The 21,900-nt window shown below is 38.0% G+C and overlaps 1 protein-coding gene across 3 annotated transcripts in view; it reads right to left on the reverse strand.

The window, feature by feature from the left end:
* Positions 1–21,900, reverse strand: part of rab11fip3 (RAB11 family interacting protein 3 (class II)) — a 66,026-nt gene that overhangs the window by 14,246 nt on the left and 29,880 nt on the right. For 2 of the 3 annotated variants that reach the window (XM_007232048.4, XM_007232047.4), the window contains exons 3-5: positions 20,251–20,324; positions 14,089–14,258; positions 2,071–2,289 (exon numbers count right to left, since the gene is read on the reverse strand). In XM_007232048.4, the coding sequence (XP_007232110.3) occupies positions 2,071–2,289; positions 14,089–14,258; positions 20,251–20,324 (463 nt within the window). Of the gene's footprint in view, positions 1–2,070; positions 2,290–14,088; positions 14,259–16,679; positions 17,054–20,250; positions 20,325–21,900 lie in introns of those variants that run through there. The other variant, XM_022674131.2, reaches the window with a different exon arrangement.

Genomic DNA, 21,900 nt, shown 5'->3' on the forward strand with positions numbered 1-21,900 from the left:
AGGAGTAGAAGTAGAAGAAGTGGTGCAGTGAGAGAGAGAAGAGGAAGAGTACAGAAGGATTAAAGTACAGAAGCAGTGATTGAAGGTTTATGGGATCAGTGAGTAGAGAGGGAGTGAGAAAAGTATATGCAGGTGAGAGAGCAAGTGAAAGAGTGATGGAGTGAGGGAAGGAGGAGAGAGAGAGAGAAATGAAGAGAAAAATCACATCATGATCATCAGCAAAGGATCAGACATGGAACTGCAGCAGCACCAACCTCACATCCTCACACCCTCACACTCTCACACCACCTTCTTTCCTGAGTTCACCTCTGTTGGCTTGTTATAAATTCAAGTACGGGAAGACTGAAGTCAGCATGTTATATAATTCAAGCTGTGTGTGTGTGTGTGTGTGTGTGTGCACATTTACAATGTGCAAGACAGTTTTTCCGGCTTGTATTGCATAAATCAACCAACAGTTATATAAGTGTGTGTAATAAACAATTTCACATCAATAAAAAAAAAACGTGTTCATGGGTTTGGGTTGTGTGTGTGTGTGTGTGTCAGGCTTTTAATGTCCAGAAGTAACACTCTGGCTCTATACAACAACATACACAACCAACAATGCACACATCCTTTGACGTTATAACATCATAACCTTAAAACTACATACACAGTATTTTTCGCACTTTAAGGAACACTTAAAATACTTGAATTTTCCCAAAAATCGTCAGTGCGCCTTTTGTATGAATTCTACAAGTCAGGTTGTGAGGAGCAGTAAAGTCACTCCGCCAAATTGCAGTGTTAATTTGGAGTTTCAGTTTAGTTCTCCAGCACTGGGGCTGGAGTATCATTAGCATTAGCCGCTATTTCCCTGTTTAGAGGGAAGTATTCTCAACCTGTAGCCTGCTCCTAACACCGGATAGCACTGCTGAAGCATCATTAGCATTACCCACTAACCAAGCTTGCTATTTCCTAGTTCAGAGGTGAGTATTTTTGGCCTGTAGCCTGCTCTTTACCCCAGCTAGCACTGCTGGAGCGGTTAACCGCTAATGCTAATGCTTCAGCCTTAGTGCTGGAGAAATTCGGTAATCTAAGGTTACTGTAAAAAAAAGAGAAGCGCTTTATTCACCCAAATAAACAGTTTTTAGGAGAGAAATCTGTGTAGATAAACTAAAGCATGGGTATTCTGATAAATCACTGTACTGATCAGTTATAAGTAGACAGTTGATAAGTAGACTGATCAATCACTGTACCGATCAGCCTGATAAATCATTATGCTGATCAGTTATTTATCTCAGTGTTACTGAGCTCTACTAAAGCATGAGTCGTCTGATAAATCACTTTACTGATCAGTTATTTATCTCAGTGTTACTGAGCATTACTAAAGCACAAGTAGACTGATCAATCACTGTGCAGATCAGTCTGATAAATCACTGTGCTGATTAGTTATTTTTTCAGTGTTACTGCTCTCTATAAAAGCATGAGTAGACTGATACGTCACTGTGCTGATCAAACATTTATGTTAGCGTGACTAAGCTCTACTAAATCATGAGTAGACCGATAACAATAATTGGAAGAAGAGGAGAAATTAGCTTAAACAGCAGTTTTCTGAACACAACAAAAAAAGATCGCAATGTTAAGGAGTTCCATTTAACTTACATCCACCACCTTCCAAAGAAGAGAAGCTGCGTCTATGGTTGAAGGAGCTAAATTTTACACATCCACCCAAATGTCCCCCTCCCCCCGTTCTTATAACAGCCCTACTCGAATTGTACCGTTAAATATAGACCCTCTATATCTGAGTAGGATTATAAATAACACATTGGCAGTGTGTTAATACAGTGTATTGTTAGAGTCACACTAAAGTACACATACAGATTTAAAGTGCTATTCCTGGTCATGAGGTTATATTAGTATATGAGAGCACTTCATGTAAACCTGTCAGACTCTATTTTAACTCTATTGACTCTATTGGCACACTCTCGCACTGCGTTTTATAAGCGTGCATGTGTTATTTGTGTGCGTCTATATTTGTGCACTGTTCATTTGTACAGCTGCGTTGTCTATGCTTGTGCGTATGTTTGTGTATACCTTGGTGACAACAGCATCTGTGGGCGGTGCATTGGGCTCCCCTGGTGTGGGTGTGGTTCTGGGTCTCCCTCCCCCTCGGGTGCCGCCCTCCCCTCCTCCTGATTGGCCAGCAGCAGGTCAGAGGCGGAGTTACTCTCCCCAAAATCTTCAAAGTGCTCCTCCTCTCCACCGATAACAGCAACCAAGGCATTGCCATGCAAATCGGAGCCAAGAGAGAACCTGCCACAAAAATGAACAAAATGTGTTTATATATCAAGAAACAAACTGACAAAGCTATTTTTATTTGCAAATACATGCAATTATAACCATATTTTAGATAATAACAGACGACAAGTAGATATGTCACAATAGTAACATTATTGACTCATCGTACAATAAACGAACACAGACTAGTGTCTAGTGCTGGGCGATATAAACTTCGCTGATATTTCGTGAAATAATCACGTGAACTTTGACGCTTTGGGTTGAGTCGATTCAATGAGTGAATCAATGATTCAAAACATTGTTAACAAGCCCATGTGTTCATATCATGCTCTGACCTCATGTATACACAGCCGCGGAGAAACAGTAGGATTTTTATCTAGCTAAATGTATGCTTTAGGGTTTTTTAGAAACTGAAGGATTTATTTCAAGCTAAATATATGCTTTATCCCACTGGGTGTTTGTGTCAAAAATGCTGGAACAGTGCTGGAATTTCCTTTTGGTACGAGCTCAGTCCTCGGCGGAGTGTTTAGAAAAAATATGCATGCCTTAGTTTGTAAGTGGCGGTAACCAAGGTACGATGTATAAACACTTCAGAAATAGAAGGAGTAAAAATGTCTGTATGTAAAATAGTCATTATTCCATTTTGAAAATCGCATTAAAACTGTAATTCGAATGAACCAAATTCATTGTAAAAATCGCCTAGCACTAACACAGACTCTATAATTTTATCTGACCTTGATACAGCCCATTGTGTTTCCTTACATGTTTGTTACATACAAATGAGTCTGTCACCAATATTTTAGCAAGTTGCCCAATGACCAATGCATCAATAACAGTGACTTCATTTACACAATGTAGACTGCGGCAGGGAAAAAAAAGTGCATATCTCCATAAAGATTATCAATTTAACACTCAGTGCTCTTAAAAGTTTGTGGTTGTTTTAATAATGTTACTGTATTGGCATTACACCAGTGAATTTGTAGCCTTAAAATAAGATCATTCGTCACAATTATTTCTGGGACAGTATATTGTAAAAAATATAAAAATATAAAAACCATTCTAGGCTTATATGATGGTATACAAATATACTGTATTTGTAACAATGCTCAAAGTCTCAGATTAAATGTATTGTCTGCAAAGTGAAAAAACACTGTCTGTGTGTGTAAAATAACACATTCTCTTCACATTCTCTAGATATGAGGTAGCAAATAATTATAATTACAATATAAATGCATCCTCTTTTCTAAGAGTTACTCTATATATACTGTTACACTGTAGAGTTTTCCAAAATCACTTAAATTAAACAAACAATACGCTGCTTTCCAGAGTGGATTTAAGCGATTAGGGAATTAGTTTAATTACAAATGATTAACCTTGAGCTTGTAGATTAATTCCACAGAATCCCACACTTTAAAGGTGAGCATTTAAAATACATGCATTTACCAGGTTTACTATTTTCTACCGTTTTGTGACAGTAAATATTAAAATGTATATCTCTCTACCATAAACTAAATAAGTAGTAGTAGTTTAAGTCGTATAAACACTGACCCTATTATTGGGAGATCAGCAGCTCAATCCCTTGCATGGCGTTCCAGAAAGACAATTGCTTTGAGCTGTCTGAGTGAGTAGGATTTTTGCCAGTAAAGGCATCTGTTCGGTGATCAGTTAACAGAACTGGCAAATTAGAGGAGCAAATTCTACTTCAAGTACGTTCCGCTGTCTACTGATGTTTTGTGCTTTAAAAGAAGCACATGCTACCCTTTACCCTTATGCTAATTCATGATAGGGGGAGGTAAAATACTGGATGGTATATAATAAATAAAAAATGATTTGGTTAAAACATTCAACTGTATATACTGATGTGAACTTTTGAACATTAGTGCCATGGACATTCTCACCTCACTGACACGGTTATTCATACACCAGCTCTACTGAAAGTATGCACAAGAAGATGGATTCAATCATTTATCAGGAAATTCAAGGTGAAAACCTCATGCCTTCTGTGAGGAAGCTAAAAGTTGCGTGTCCTGTGGACCTTCCCTTAAAGTTCACCAAGTCTTGGTTTCAGAAGAAGTCCTGGAAGATTCTGCAGTGCTCCTCAAAGTCACCTGACTTGAGCTCAATTGAACATATTTAGTGAGATTTACAGAAGGAGGTTGCAGCATGTATATTAGGGGTGTCACAATTTTGATATTTCATCTAAATCGATCGAAATTATGTCATGGTATTGAGCATCAAAGTCAAAAAGAGGATCGACTACGCAAATGGCGCAGCGCGCTACGCAAATGGCGCAGAGCGCTACGCAAATGGCGCAGCACGCTGTAGCTCAAAGAGCCGCCCTCTCTCCAGAGAATGTGGACATTCTCATCTTCTTAAAGAAAAACTTGAAAATATAAAAATAACAGTTGTTTTGTCCAGCCTCAAATATGTCAAAAGTTTTGGTACCTTAAGGAGCATCTTTCTCTCAGATAAAGTTAATAATATATCTTTGTTAAAGAAAAAAATTGTCATTCTCTGGGACCGAAAAAAGTATTTTTCATGTTTAACAGTTATAGTAGGATAGAGTTCAGTTTGTTAAGGCTCTAATTGTTCTATTATTTTTTACATGACTGTTCCAGTATATTTTTTATTATTTATTTTGTTACGTGCACGTCTGCCTATGCATCATGTTTGCAGCAGGGCATGACTCAGAGGGTGCAATTTATTAAAAATAACTGTAAAGTCACAGTTTTAGCTCCCTCTAAAAGACAAGCCTTACATATTCAAAACCAGTCTGAGAGATCCAGACCAACCTCTGAAGTGAATTACGGAATTATGTGGACTAATGGAGGGATATTACAAGACTGCAAAAAATTATGACTCAGTTTAAGCAGTGTTACACAGTTCTCACCAGAGGTCACATGAAAGTCACATAGTCATATAGTGCAGTAGCAGCGTTCTGAATCCAGAGAGGCAATGACAGACACCATTCTCTCTGCTACAGTAACTGGAGCTGCTAATTTAACGTTTGGTAAATTGCTATATAATCCTTTAATGTGACACTGAATAAATAATAATTATAGAATAAAAGTCCCACCTCTGCAAATTATTTACTAGAAGAAAATCACTGTTTAACACAACACAAATTCTGCTCAAGTGCTGCCACTGCATGACGAATCTGCTTGTTAATTGAGGTTTTCTAATTCTTAAGTAGCTAAGTAGCACTTGACCCACATCTGAGCATTTTTAATCAATATTTATATTCCTGAATAAAACAGACTTTGATCAGGATGCTCAGTTTAAATTAAGCAGTTTGTAAGCATGTAATCTTCTGCTTATAACAAGAAACCTCTGTATGTAAGAAAAACAGACTGAGAGAGAGAGACAGAGAGAAACAGACTGAGAAAGACAGAGAAAAAAAAAACAGAATGAGAGAGAGACAGAAAAAAACAGAGACAAAGAGAGAAACAGAATGAGAGAGACAGAGAAAGAAACAGAATAAGAGAGAGACAGAAAAAAACGAACAGAAAAAAACAGAAAAAGAGAGAGACAGGAAGAGAAACAGACTGAGAGAGATTCAGGAAGAGAAACAGACTGAGAGAGAGACAGAGAGAAACAGGCTGAGAGAGAGACAGAGAGTAACAGGAAGAGAAACAGACAGAGAGAGAGATAGAAAAACAGGCTGAGAGAAAGAGACAGAGAGAAACAGACTGAAAGAGAGACAGAGAGAAACAGACTGAGAGAGAAACAGGAGAGAAACAGACTGAGAGAGAGACAGAGAAAAACAGGCTAAGAGAGATAGAGACAGAGAGAAACAGACTGAGAGAGAGACAGGAAGAGAAACAGACTAAGAGAGACAGGAAGAGAAACAGACTGAGAGAGAGAGAGAAACAGGCTGAAAGAGAGAGAGAGAAACAGACAGAGAGACAGGGAGAGAAACAGACAGAGAGAGACAGAGAGAAACAGGCTGAGAGAGAGACAGAGAGAAACAGGCTGAGAGAGAGACAGAGAGAAACAGACTGAGACAGAGACAGAGAGAAACAGACTGAGAGAGAGACAGAGAGAAACAGACTGAGAGAGAGACAGGGAGAGAAACAGGCTGAAAGAGAGAGAGAGAGAGAGAAACAGACTGAGAGAGAGACAGGAAGAGAAACAGACTGAGAGAGAGACAGAGAGAAACAGGCTGAAAGAGAGAGAGAGAAACAGACTGAGAGAGAGACAGGGAGAGAAACAGGCTGAGAGAGAGAGACAGGGAGAAAAACAGACAGAGATAGAGACAGAGAGAAACAGGCTGAGAGAGAGACAGGGAGAGAAACAGGCTGAAAGAGAGAGAGAGAGAGAAACAGACTGAGAGAGACAGGAAGAGAAACAGACTGAGAGAGAGACAGAGAGAAACAGGCTGAAAGAGAGAGAGAGAGAGAGAAACAGACTGAGAGAGAGACAGGGAGAGAAACAGGCTGAGAGAGAGAGACAGGGAGAAAAACAGACAGAGATAGAGACAGAGAGAAACAGGCTGAGAGAGAGATAGGGAGAGAAACAGACAAGAGAGAGAGACAGAGAGAAACAGACTGAGAGAGAGACAGAGAGAAACAGACTGAGAGAGAGACAGGGAGAGAAACAGGCTGAGAGAGACAGGGAGAGAAACAGGCTGAGAGACAGACAGAAAGAAACAGGCTGAGAGTGAGTCTGGGATAGAAACAGACAGAGAGAGACGGTGAGAGAAACAGGCTATGAGAGACAGGGAGAGAAACAGGCTGAGAGACAGACAGAAAGAAACAGGCTGAGAGTGAGTCTGGGATAGAAACAGACTGAGAGAGAGAGACAGAGAGAGACTGAGAGAGAAACAGACAGCAAGAGACAGAGATTGAGACAGAGAGTCTGGCGGATCTGTACAGATTGTCTCTAAATGATAATCTGCTAATTTATGTTAATCTCTTGGCAACAACAATAGGTCAGTAATCATCTAGCCAATCACACACACACATATACATGTCTCTCCTCCTCTCTCTCACACTGACACACATGCACACGTTTTTCCATAAGGCTGCAAACCTGAGCCGTGACCCAAAACACATGCGCCAACACATGCACACAAACACGGCTAAAAAAAGTGGGCCGGCCGAGTGGGCTGGCATGGTCTCCATGGTAATCTGTTCGAAATAGGACACAGTAAGACCATATGTAGCGGGACAGTGAAAAATTCAGCTTACAGCCCATGTTCTAAAAATGCTCATGAACTGAAGAACAGACACTTCTGCAAAACAACAAAAACAATCCTGCAGTCTCGTGGTTTAATTCCTGGAAAATGATGGTCTATCGTTCACTTTGCTTTTGCTTGATTTGGACATGACTTACACGTTACAATAATGTCTAATCCTGCGCCACTGTAGCCAAACTGTACTTGTGCTGTGCATGTCACATTTTTAGTCACAAGATCAGCTGTACAGTGTGTAGAGGTGGGAACAAGTCAGTAAATTGCAAGTAACAAGTAAGTCTTAAGTCTTGATATTCAAGTATCGAGTTAAGTCCCAAGTCTTCACAAAACAAGTCCAAAGTCAAGTCGCAAGCCTTGACCTTCAAGTCCAGAGTCAAGTCTAGGGATGCAACGATAAGTCTGTGTAAATGACGACGTCGACCACAAAAAATTGTCAACACAGAATTGAATTGAGTCATTGTTTAAGTGTGATGGAAAGAGAGAGTGCATGCGACATATAAAAGGGGGAGAGAGGAAGACACACACATAGTGAGAGAGTGACAAATCCTGAGCAACCTGGTTGACCTCTCTTCGTGCTTAGTTGGCCACTGAGGTTTCAGTGTGGTGGTGAGACTTGCAGAGCGTGAGAGAGAGAGAGAGAGAGAGAGAGAGAAAGAGGTAGAGAAAAATGCTGTATTCTGTATTAGCCGTGATAAGTTAAATTACTGAAGAGCTGCTGAGTGGAGTTTAATCAGGCTTCACTCCTTCATTAACATGACTTACATCAGTTAAACTAACGTTAGCTGGTTAAGTGTTAGGGAGATACTGTACTCTGTCCTCTCTATTAAAATAAAGTTACATGTTATAGTTACTACAGACTTTATTTTCTTAGACAAACAATCATTTTAGGGAGGTATCTCCTTGTGAAAAAGTAAGAAAAAATAAATACATCCAAGTATCCTAAAATCTCTTGAAAATAACATCCAGCCTGTGCGAATGTTTCCTATAACATACTTTGTGATGTTAAATAAAGGTAAGTTAAGCAATCAAAATATACTGCAAAATTGGTATTTGGGTCTAAATGTTTTGTTGTCCTCACCAGTAGGAAGCACAAACAAAAAACAAAATAATAATAATGGCAGCTAATCAAACAAATAATCAGCAGATTAGTCGACTACTATAAAAGTAATTAGTTGCAGCTTTAGTCAAGTCCCAACACTAAATTCCAAGTCTTGACAATCAAGCCCCAAAACGTCTTAAAGTCCCAAGTCTTAAAAAATTAAGTCCAGAGTTAAGTCCCCAAACACTCATGTCCTAAGCCTCTCTCTCACTGTTAATGTTTGAAGAATGTGAATTTACACAAGTAACAGTTTTATTAAGTTAATTGTAATATGATTACAAAATTAAAAACGTTTACTTGAAACTTGATGTTGATGAATAAATCATTCCATAGATTTTTTTGTATTTCTTTTGTAAGACAGAATAATACAGTTTATATTAAGCTGAAGCACTGAAGTTTAATCCCAGGGTATGTAATTTGCCAAGACTACTTAAAGCAATATTAGTCATATTTGTGTAAAATCTCATAATATTACTTTCCTGCATACGTTTCTGTATGGTTCCTTCATGTGTATTTCTCAGCTTGTGAATTTAGAAAGCAGAATAAAGACTTTTAACTCCACTAACTCTATTTACACTGAGAGTCAGTCCAGTACACTGAGTATCAGCAGAGTAAGTGAACAGTTCTACTGACACTCTGAGCTCCACAGTGCAGTTCGGCACAGGATTCTCTTCATTGGTACGCAAGTGTTTGGCAACGTTTTAAATATTAAATGTTTTTTTCTGAAGTAAAAAATGCACAGAACATTACAGAAGGTCTACATGATGATCCATTACCAAGTTTGCTGGGAAATATTAACATAGCATCTCAAGTGTCCTCGATTAGCAATCAGTATTGGACACCAAATCACTGACTGGTCTATCATTACTCTATACCGTAACAGGCAATAACAGGAGACTGTGGTTAGTTTAGCATTAAGTTTAATATTGTTGAAGCGTTTCTCTAGTATGTCTGTTTTTGCACATTTGTGAGTGTAGGACAGGTCTATTGTTTAAATGCTTGTCAAGGCAAACCCCTCCTAACACTGGGCAGTAGAATACTAAAAAAACAGTCCTGTTTATATACCTTCTTCACAAAGAACAAAATAATGTAGGACAATCTTAAAAATGTTGAGCTTTGTTAGATCACACTCATTCCAGGTCAAGTAAATGCAATAATATTGCATAGAGAAAAGCTATTATTATTATTATTATTATTATTATTATTATTATTAGTAGTAGTAGTAGTAGTAGTATTTAGTTTATATGTAAAGAGCATAAACAGTGGTCACTGCTGAGCTAACATAAAGCCCAAGTTCATTATTAACTTTGGAATATTTCAAGGGAATAAATCCCAGGAATGCAGTGATCCAGATGAAATCTGAGAAGTAATTTAAGCATAAAGAATTTGAGGAATGTGCTGAGGTTGTACTTGGCTGCACCATTTGTTAAAAAAAAAAAAACTACTGAAAGGCTTCTCCAAACCCCCTCACTACATGAAAATTATTATGAAAAAGAAGAAATTGCTTTCAACTTTGTAACACTGGATTATTTAAGGCAAAAAGTCCTTGCATCAACTGAACTAAATGAATGGAGACAAAGCAAAATGGCTTTGAAAGTATGGAAGACAAACTTCTGAAATGTTCAGACAATGCTAGTGTACACAAACACGAATACTAGTAGTTATTTCTCAGGTGTACTTATGTAACTACAAGCCTGCTACAACAAAACACACACAAGCTCAACACATGCAACCCAGAGTCCTGATCTACTTCTGTCAGTCATCAGCAATCAAATCCATACACACATGAGTGTCACTGTGTTGTGATGTGACTGACAAAGCAACCTGAGACACTGCAACACGAAGACTGACTCAGCAAACACACACTCACGCTTACTCACCCCTTATTCCCTCCAGCACTCCGATTGGCCACACAAAGCGCAGGCGAAGACAGCGAGCGCATCTTCAAACGCCGCTGTCTCCTAACCTGGGAAGCGCTTAACAATCGGGAGCACAGCGTGTCAACTTCTGCTCGATGCCAGGGAAGGTAAAGCAAACATCCAGAGAGGACAGAAGTTCAGGGAGGACACTAAACTACATCTATTCCTCATCTGAACACAAGAAGAACACAAGATAAAAAAATGCCTTGTTTTCAAATTTAGATTCAGTTAATTCACTCCTTTAACTGTACACCAGGCTAAAATCACCAGTATTTAGCTGTATATAAAGCTTTTCCACAAAAAGTGATTCTGTCTGAACCAAAAACCCAAGGCCTGAATAGAAGCTGTGTAACTCCAGCACGAAGAAGCTGCAGATATCTCAGTACTAAAATGAACTGAACTGCTCCAGATGGATGGCCTCTTCATTTGATGTAACCCTAAGGCTCAGTGTGTGTGTGTTTGCTGGCTGGTGAGTGGCTGTGGGTTAATCAGATTTAGAGCTCAGAGGGGGGTGACCGGGTGTGCATATGTCTGAATGGGGGCCAGTGGGGAGTGTAGGAAGGTAAATCTCTTAGTATTTAATCCCCAGCAACAGCATACGAGTCTGATGTTACATGTGTGTTTTACAGAGTCTAAAACGTACGTCATTTTCATAATGTTCCAGAGCCCTAAGCTACATGTTTTACAACAGTGGTTAATTAATAAATCCCTATGCACGAAAATTATGATTAAAAATAGAAGGAAAAATCAGATATGTAACAGCAAAGGCCCATTTACACACTAAATATCCAACTGGCTGATAATTCAGCTGATCTGGTCAGATCATAATAAATCATAATCCATATTTCATGAGTTGCTGGAGCGTTCGTTGCCCATGGTTACAGGACACTACAATTTTTGGTTAACTGCTAGATAGCCAGCAATATGGACCTTAGAATCAGCTACAAACAACATTAAAGCCAATGTAGAAGCTCAATCCAGGTCTGCATCTAACTCACACTCATATATGTGTAGAACATGTAAAAATAACAGTGCTTGTGAAGGAAGCAGATTTTAACACCACTAACTGAATACCCCTCTCAAGAGTACATTGCTCAGCTCGGTACAGTGAATATAACACCACAGGAGAGCTAGCAAACATCTTCAATAAAGAACACTAAGCTCCACATTAGAGTTCTGCATGTTAATTCCACAGACTCTTGCTGGGAACCCAAAAACAATGAATGGTCCATCTCTAAATATGGTCAAACATGAAAATGAACAGCGATAACTTTTATCAATATTAAAACTCTAATTCTAAATTGCTGAACTTAGACCTTTTTCAAAACTACTCATTATTTCTATAATAGTTGTTTTACTGTGAGGAAACTTTACCTGTCTCAGCAAAGTTTAGCTGTTTAGATGCATTTTTGTAGTTTAAAAATAATTCAACAAGACAGAAAAACAAAGTGTAAATGTATATAATAAAGAGTTTGGCTGGAGTTTAAAATTACCTGGCTAAGCAAGAAATCCTGCTTCATGAGACAGACACCTGTTTGCATCCTGCCATACACAAATAATGAGACGCAGAAAAAGAGGGAGAGGGGTGGAGGGGGGATGAAACTGGAAATTCCGGTAAGAGAATAAAGTCAAGTGTTTACCGAAGCTTACAAGCTCACTGGAAGTATGTGTCAAAAACTCAGGCTCAACCTTACACACACAAACACACACACACACACACACACACACACACACACACACACACACACACATACACACACACACACACAAACACACACACACAATACATCCTAAAATCTGAAATGCCATCTGTAAGTGAGGGGAAAAGAAAGAGAGAGAGAGAGAGAGAGAGAGTGAGCGAGATAGAGAGAAAGGGAGAGAGATGAAGTGATGAATAGACTCAGGGGAAATGGATGGAGAAAAGAGCAGACTCCACATTTCCTGCTATTGAGAAGCAGGAAAAATAAAAACAGTGCTGTTAGCTACCCCAGCGGATAACACACACACTCACTGACACACACACACTCAGGAAACACAAACACCTCAGTCAGCTTCAAATTATCAGCAGACTCAAGGCAGAATTCTGATTCAGCAGATGTATACACACACACAAAATGACAAAAAACAAACATGAACACAGTGCACCGCTCCTGCTTCAGTGCTGTTTAGTTTTACAGATCTGGGAATTCACTAAGGAATGTGTGTGTGTCAAATAAATAAATTCTAATCTAGACCGTAAAACACACAAATGACACTATTATCATAACCTTGACACACACACTTTGGCTGTTGCTTTTACAGCAGTGGTTAATTAATAAATCCCTATGCATGAAAATTATGATTAAAAAAGGAAGGAAAAATAATAAATAATAATAAATAAATTCTAATCTAGACCGTAAAACACACAAATGACACTATTATCATAACCTTGACACACACACTTTGGCTGTTGCTTTTTAGAGTTTGAAAAGTAAATCAGAATAACTTCACTATCTACTGCAAGCTTCCAAACAGCAACACAGTATCTCTGAATATGTGTTTGAGTCTATGTGTTTTTGTTCTCCTGCAGCTTTCTGAGATCCAGTTTTTTGTACACTTTGCCCAAACAGGCTTTAGAATGAGTGAGATGAGGCATATTTTGCACTTTTCCACGGTTATCCAGGCTCAAAGTAGCTCCACACTTCATTGGCACAATCCGGAGAGCCCTGATATTTAAAAAGAGGCATTTAGAACTTTAAAACTGCAGAAGAATTTTATTAAAAGCCAGTGTATACATCCCATAGTGTAGGTAAATCTACGGGCGCCACCATCTTGAATTTAGGTCACAATAATTCAACCGTCGAGTGTGTGCACATGGGGTGAGATCACTGCCATGGGAATTGGCTGACACTTTTAAGACTGTACACAAGGCCACGGGTCAAATGTTTAAGGAAGTCACATGAAGCCAGGTGATGTATGTGTGTGTGTGTGTGTGCATGTAACTATCTATTCCCTCCCTTTCTCTATGCCCAAAATAAACAGATTTCTATACCTAGAAATATACCTTTTCACATATGTTTTACAACAAGGTTAATTACTTATCTGATAATTGAGGCTGGAATAGTCAAAGACTATTCCCTGTGCATGAACATTATAAATAGAATGAAGGGACCAATCGGCTATGTAATTGCAAAGGCACATTGTCAGACCAAATGTCTAACTGTAAAAATAACTGGATATCCCTCTTCAGAGTACATCACTCAGCTTGGTACAGTGAATATCACAATATGAGTAAATGCTGTTCAATAACAAGTTAGATGTTTTAAAATCCATTTATTTAATAGTTTTCTTTTCTTATGGTATCAAAGTTGATGATTTTGTAATCAACTATCAGATTTTTGTTATCACGACATCCCTACTAGAGGATAAATGTAATGGGAGCTTGTGAAACATTAGATGCTTTGCGTATCTAAACATCTCTGGTGATACTGCTCCTCACTTCAATAAAATGCAGTGATCTATTCCAAATTGACCATGATAATACTGGGTTTTGCTGTTGCTGTAAACCTAAAAATGTACAGTTCCAGTGCTTTGAACAAATGTGTGTGTATTTGTATGTTTACCTGTTGCGGTCCTCGCTCTCTGTGAGTGTGTTCTCGATGCCGCTGTCCGTCTCCACATCTTCATGTAATTCGGGATGAACCAGTGCTCCAGTGTCTTCATCTGTAAACGTCTCACACTCGCTGTATGCACTCTCTGAACCCAGGTACGCACTGTCTGACACCTCCGCCTGCTGTAAACACACACACACAAAACACAAAACAAATTAAAAAATATTGGCACAGTTGCTCTGTGAAAGTCTGAACTTGGACAAAGGTGATTCATTAATACTGATTCATCAACACAGTGTCACAGCAGAACCTACATGCGTGCAGTCATATTAGGACAGAAGATAGAACAGAACTTGCTTTCAAACTCTGAGATGAAAGGAATGTGAAAATGATCCAGCTTAACTAGTTCACAGCTTCCATTAATCTTCCTTTTCCATTATGAAAAGAACTGCACACATACACTCATCCATACATCTGACATCACAGATAACGGAGCTTGTCTAATCAGAAACAAACCACATGGACACAGAACAAGTCTTTTAGAGGAAAAGTATATGGTCCCATTAGAATCGAGTTGTATGGCCAAAATGACCAGAGAAAAGTTTGAATGAGTAAAATGAGGCATTAGACCTCAGGAAAATCTCATGCTCTGTGGTGCCACTTTTGATGCCAGTGGAACTGATATATTGCAAAGTGGAGGGAAAAATGATTGACAAAAAGTGAATTGCCCGTAAAGTTAAACATCCCGTAACACACATCAAAAGTGGTTGTGGAATGGATTGAGCAGGCTAACATTAAACTTTAGGATTAGTCTTCCCAAAGTCTACAATTTCTAACAGAAGCTTGCTGATGGCTATAAATAATACATTTGTCCAACTTGCTGAGGGACATTTAAGCTAATCTTAGACAAGCTGTATGAAAACAAGTGTTGGCACGATACTGCTTTTTCACAACTTTTTGTTTGGGTACCCCATGATATTGCAGCCTTTAGATATCAATCACACACTTTAATTTTTCTTCTAGTTAAAGGTGTCCTTCCGCTAAAATCCACTTTTCCTTGTTCGGCTCCATTTGAACTCATTCATTTTGCTGTATCATCGGGCTGGTCACGAAGTCACTGGCCTCTAATGGAAGCCTTTAGTATCAAATGTAGAAAGCAGGCACGTATGCTAACAGTAAGAGTTCATCAGACAGCTGGATGTCCATGTAAACGCATGGCTAAACAGCAAGTATATTTCTAGTCTGGTTGGTTTTGTGACTCAAGAGGCCAGTCCATTCTTTTTATTTTTTATTAAAAGTGTGTTTAAACGTCTGTATAATAACATCTGTACATATATCAGAAGCTAAAGATTAACCATGAATAGCCCAAGCACAAAACGTCTCATCTTTAAATGTCGCACCTTTAAACATCCCGTCAAAGAAAGCCAGGACGTTTTCATGATGTTTTGGTTTTGGCAACCAAGCACCTGTTTCAGGGAAAGTTGCAGTTCAGCAATTTTCTGAGCACACTGTAGAACATAGTGTTACCGGTTGCCTTGGCAACATCCAACTGCCTTGTGAACTCAGTCGAGGGAGAAAAACAAGCTATCAGCAGTTTTTTTCTTCCTCCGACCTTCATCAAGTAACATTACGGCACAGAACGGGCTGCACTACAAGATTAACAAACAGCAGTACATCTTAAACACCTTTTAACTGTATCTTAACAGTTCACATAGGGCTTTTCTTGACCACCATTAACATCTTTAAATGATATCCCATCTAAAAGTGTATTTAAAACCTTAAACCTTAAAACAATCTCTTAAAGTAGCTTCCACCTTTTCCAGAATCATGGAGAACCACTCGGAATACTTTTCCAAAAGGGATGAATGGCTGAAAAAGGGTTAAAAATATGTTCATGCAGATCCATCTTTTATTTAATTTTTTTCTGTACGTTATTTATCTGTCACACAAAATTAGGCCCATCACAAAAGTTACATTATCCACTATAATATTGTGCCTAATTAGCAAGAACAGCTGACTAACTGGATTGAACCAGTAGGTCAATTTTGTTTAAAATGTCTGAATATTCATAAAAAATAATATTTCTTTAAAAATGTAGAATTGCGTCATTATATTATATTGATACTGGTAGCAAAAAATGACAATAATAGCACTTATTCCATTTATTTTTGGACAATATGTCATCATATGCCTCTAGCCTAGTTTTATCATGTTAGCACAGTCTGTAGAATGTAGAGCTCCCCCTGTTGTAGCACGCAGGAAATACGATTTTACTTTTCTGTGATTCACAATGTTATTGCAGCAAAATATGAGTGAAAACTAATAATATGATGATAAATAATAAAAACATAATTTATCATACAGCCCTAATATCTTTCCAAAGACAGATACTGACGTGTACTGTGACAGGCATACACATAATACAAAGAATCAACACATCAGACAAATTAAATATTAAGCCTAGTTAGCCATGCTTCCATTCTCAAATTAAGTACACACATGAAATAGTTCACTGATTCATTAATCATTCAGCAAGCTGCAAAAAGGTATACAGTATTCAGGTCTGTAAGCTCCACCAGACCCAGTTCTGAAGCCAATCGTACCTCTATGAACGCTTGTGGATCTCCAGGAGCAACAGGGCCCAGAGGGCTGGAGGCCATGCCCAAAACCATGACTTCTACCCCGGACAGAACAGTAGCTGAGAAAACGTCAGAACTCAAAGGTCCAGAAGAAAATAACAGATATTTTTCCTTCCTTTTTCTCCCCACAGCTTCTCTCCCTCTTACTCATTCACAAATGAAGAGAAAGAGTAGAGAAAGTTTAAAGTAGACAAAAAAGTATGAGAGAGAAAGAGAGAGAGACAGAACGAGGGAGAGAGAGAAAACAAAGAGACAGAGAGAAGAAGGAAGGAAATTAATAGACAGAGAGTGAGAGAGTGAGAGTGAGGATGTGTCTGAAGTGCACTCCCAGAAAAAGTGAAGCGTAGCCTACGAAGTCCGAAGGGCAAAACAAGCTATAATGGGCGGGACCAACACTACACACAATTTGCCTTTACATTTATAAAGGTGTGTGTGTTCATGTGTGTTTGCGTGTGTGTGTGTGAGTGAGTTTTCACACCAAATTAAGCCAGTGTGTTTTCTATGGTCCAAACATGCACTCTATGGTCCAAACATGCACTCTATGGTCCAAACATGCACACGTTTCTTATTTCCTAATGTTTTCTCTGTTGGTCTCAAACAAACTAACATGACTCGGAAACTTCTTAGCTACTCTAAAGAACACACAACAGGTGTGTTTAAATCTTTAGAAGGTTCAAAAGGATTTAGTGGGTACCACAAAGTGTTTAAATCAGCACCACCCAAGGAAAAACTGGTATTGTGTCATCTTTGGCTGTAACAGAAGAACATGGAAACACCCAATAATGAATCATACAAATAATAAAAAAGGGTGAATCTGTCTTTAGGTGAGAATATATGAGATTATTACTGTTGCGTTCTTGTGTGTTCTGTGTGTGTGTGTGTGTGTGTGTGTGTGTGTGTGTGTGTGTGTGTGTGTGTGTGTGTGTGTGTGTGTGTGTGTGTGAGAGAGTGAGTAACCACTAGAATGTGTTTCTACATTTCCCTGCTGGACATCGTGCTCCACCCAGCCACCTTGCATGTTTTGAAAGCAAACTGAGAAACAACACATCCATTCATCAGCTGCAGAGGGAGGAGAGTCGGAAAGAAGAGAGGAAACGTAAACTACCATAAACCTCCAGGTGCGACTCTCCTCAAAACGGCCATTCACAGCTCCCACTGCGTTCATAACTTCCCCCGCAAAAACACTCAGAAACGCAATGACCCTCAGCATTCATCAGCACCTGTGTTCACTCACTAAACTTCTTCATCTTGGCAAGAGACGCTAAAACCTTTAAAATGACACCTTTGAAATTCTGCTCCAACTTCAACTGATGAACATTTACTTTTTAATGAAGTTACAGGAGCTTAAATATTTTTGTTAATATTAAATATCAAACGCTCAGGAAGACTAACACTAAAAGGCTCATGATATTTTAATGTTTAGAGATATCAACCCAATATCAACAAGCCTGAAGTGTGGGTAATATTTTCATTTAGAAAACTTAATTCAACAGAACACACAGGGCTAGATTTTAGGCCTGGCATTTAAACAAGAATTCTGATCCTTCCTCACTTTATTGATTCAGTGATTCAATTTGCAACCATTTTATTTAATTTTGACTAAAATGTGCCTCTGGTTCAAATTGGATGATTTTATAATAATAATAAAAATAATAATAATAATAATAATAATAATAATAATCTAGTTCTTTGTTGTTCCATTTTAATGAATCTGCATTTTGATCTGAAACCATTTAGTTTTACCTGATCAATAATTCTGGTTCTGATTTAATGATTCAATAATATAACTTGAAACATTTTAGTTTAATCTGAAACATGTATCTGCTCATGTATCTTTTTTTGTTTGGTAAGAAATCTAGTTCTGCATCTTGTCTCAGCGCTATGATGATTATTTTTATTTATTTATTTATTTTTATTTTTTTTACTATTTTTTGTTAAGAATTCTGATCGTGTGTATGGCTGTAACTCAATGAGTCAATGATATTTTTTTCAATCCATTTTGTTTTCATTCAGAAAGAATTCTGGTCCTGTGTCTGGTTCCAATTTAATGATTCAACAATTTAAATAAAAAACATTTGATTTTATTTGGTAAAAAGTTTAGTCCTGCTTCTGGTGCCAATGTGACCCAATGATAAGATTTGAAACAATTTGCTTTATTTGGAAACTATTTTAATTAATTGGTTTTATTTGGTAAAAAAAACTGTTTTGCTTTTGGCTCCAATTCTGTGTGCATTTTAAATTTAATTTGCTTCATTTGAAAATAAAGCAGGTCCTGCTTCAGGTTCCAATTCAATGTGTGTATTTGATTTTTTTTTTTTTACTTTATTTGTAAAGAACATCTGGTTTTGGTTCCCATTCATTGACTTAACAATTCTATCTGAATCAATTCTGATTTGTTAGGAAAAAAATGCTTCCAGTTCAATGATACGATTATTCAATAATTTAATTGTATAAGTAAAGAATACAGGTCGAGCTTCTTTAGAGGCACCAGTGATGATGAGACTTCTGTCTTTTCTTTAAAAAACATTTAAGAATGGAAAATATGAGACGTATGCAGGAGAATAAAATAGTGTATCTGACAGACAGTATCTAAATATTGATGCAGTAGTTTCAAACGCAATTACTGAAATTAAATGTCCATCTTCTTTTCAGTAATCAGGTCTATTTTTAGTCAGTGACAGTTCAATAGTGAGTCAGCGTTTTTGACTACGAACACTAAAAAGAGGAATTCAGCAGAACAGGGAGGAGGAATGTGAATCAGGAGAAAGATGCAAAAAGGCACAAGTGATATTCAGCTCTGTTCCCTGATGAATGAGAGCTGCTCAGTTATCGCTCTGATGTGTCAGTTCTACTGAACTGTGATAGACTGATGTGCTGTCAGGGGTTTAAACAGCATACTTTACCAGCAGGAGGCGCCGTGTGTGCACAAAAAACACACCTCTGTCTGTGAGTTTCTCTGAGAGCGTTTGGAACATTCTCTCCTCTCTTCGTTCTTTTGGGATGATCACCTGAATAACCACATTTCCTATAGATTCTGATCTTGAGCGACCCATTTATGAAAATTCTTCAGTTTCCTTCCACTGCTTTAAACAAGCCTTCAGTCAGGTGTCACCTGTCTTGCTGACACAAACTGTAAAATGTAAAATGTACCAATTAAAGATGAAGGCTACTCTCTCTCCCTCTTTCCCTCTCCCTTTCTCTCTCTCCCTCTGGCACAAATTCTTGTGCTGTTAAGCTGAGACATCAAATTCTTAGAAAAGCTGAAATGATAACCGAAATTCACACAAACACACGCTCGCACACATAGAATGTCCAGGAATGCCAGATATGTTAGCCACAGAGCATAATAACAGATGTATGCAGCCTAAAAAGACCCAACATAACAAAGAGAAAGAGAGAGAGAGAGAGAGAGAGAGAGAGAGTGAGAGTGAGCAGCCAGAGTTCAGCAGGAAACTGTGGTATTGAGGACAGATCACAGAGCAAACAAAACCAAACTCTCTGTACGTGTGTGTGTGTGTGTGTTTGTAAAGCATACCTCATCATATTCCTCTGCTGCTCCATTGGTGTCCCCTGAACTGAGCTGCAACCTGTAGAGATCTGGATCAGAGCCTTTGAGAGAAAAGAGAGAGAGATTAAATGTTAAATTATTTCAAAAACAGTGATATGCCTATATATATGTTATCTCTTATGGACCTAACCGAAACGTAATTTACATGTTTTATCATTCATAAAACAGGGATTACTGGTGTGTGTTTACAAAGAGCATTAGAAGTGGAGCTACTGTGTTACTTTCCTAATATTAAAAAAAACCATCAGAGATTCTTGACAATTCAATTCAATGACAATTTCCCACCTGAATGAATCCAACAGTAGCCTTTCCTGTAAAAAGTTTTTGCAACAATTTCTAATATATTTGGTCTCACACAGCTGATATATAAGATATATATGGCATGGATAGAGCATTGTGGCAGAAGCTATAGAGCAGCAGGTGGGAAAATATGACTTTTAAAAGAGAAATTTCGGAACATTAACATTAATATAGAATAGCTTTAATTAAAAAGCAGCTTTACAGAAACATGGGTCAGGGTCAAAGTCTATTATAAGGTAGCACAAATGCCATAAAGGCAACATTGGCATGGAAAATCTATGGCTATTATATCAGCAGGTTATGAATTATGAGACTTAGTATTGGACACTTGCACAGTCTTATGACTTATAAAGCTAAAGGAAATGAAAAGAGCTGATTTTACCTGCTTTTTCTTCAATTTAAATTTTAAATCTGCTCTAAAAGCTCATGGTGTCCCCTGGTTCAACCTAGAAATTTTGCATCTTTTAAAGAAATTAATAGATTTTATGGTTGTATCAAAAGGAATGTTTTCTACTGTGTATACGTCCCCTCCAAAAGTATTAGAACAGTGATGCTTCTCCCCTTATTTCAACAGCTGTGGTTTTCTTTTATCTACCTGTTCGACATCTGTTACTTAGTACACCAGTGACGACTTTCTTCTTTGGGACATTCCTTACGGTTGTACTGGCCATGAATAGTATTTGTTAAATGGCTCTGATTGATTTTCCATCTTTTCTTTGCTTCACAGTTGCTTGTTTTTCACCCATAGACAGCTCTCTGGCTTTCATGTTGGTTACTCCTCTAACTATAAATGAACACAGTCTGCACAGGAAAAATGACAGTCACATGTTCTAATACTTTTTAGACAGAAGGTGCTATCTTCTAAACTGTGCCTCAGATACAAATGTAAATATCTGGTAATAAAAGCTGAAAATGTTGATCTTTTAATCTTCTAATGTCAAACTGAAATGTTTTCAGTCTACAGGGAAACAGAGAAACAATGTTATCGGCCTCACTGTTCCAATACTTTTGAAGGGTGCTGTATGTCATTCCTTAAACTCCATTAATATTTTTTTCTGGGAAAATTAACTAAATTTAAACCCGACTGGGCTACAACCAAGTATAAAAAAAGCTATGCTACACCCACCTCTGTATAAAATGTAGACAAGATCACAACAGACAAGATCCATATTACACTTTTGTAATTAGACAGGAGTTGATACGTATATGCATTTGTTCTGTGCCTGTGCTGCTGTGGATTTTTGCTCCTATGTTCAAGATAATCTGTAAAAGTTGGGGGAAATCTGTACACAAAGACCCATGAACATTCATTCCTCT

This window comes from Astyanax mexicanus, chromosome 6, assembly GCF_023375975.1.
Source record: "Astyanax mexicanus isolate ESR-SI-001 chromosome 6, AstMex3_surface, whole genome shotgun sequence".
Taxonomy (NCBI): domain Eukaryota; kingdom Metazoa; phylum Chordata; class Actinopteri; order Characiformes; family Acestrorhamphidae; genus Astyanax; species Astyanax mexicanus.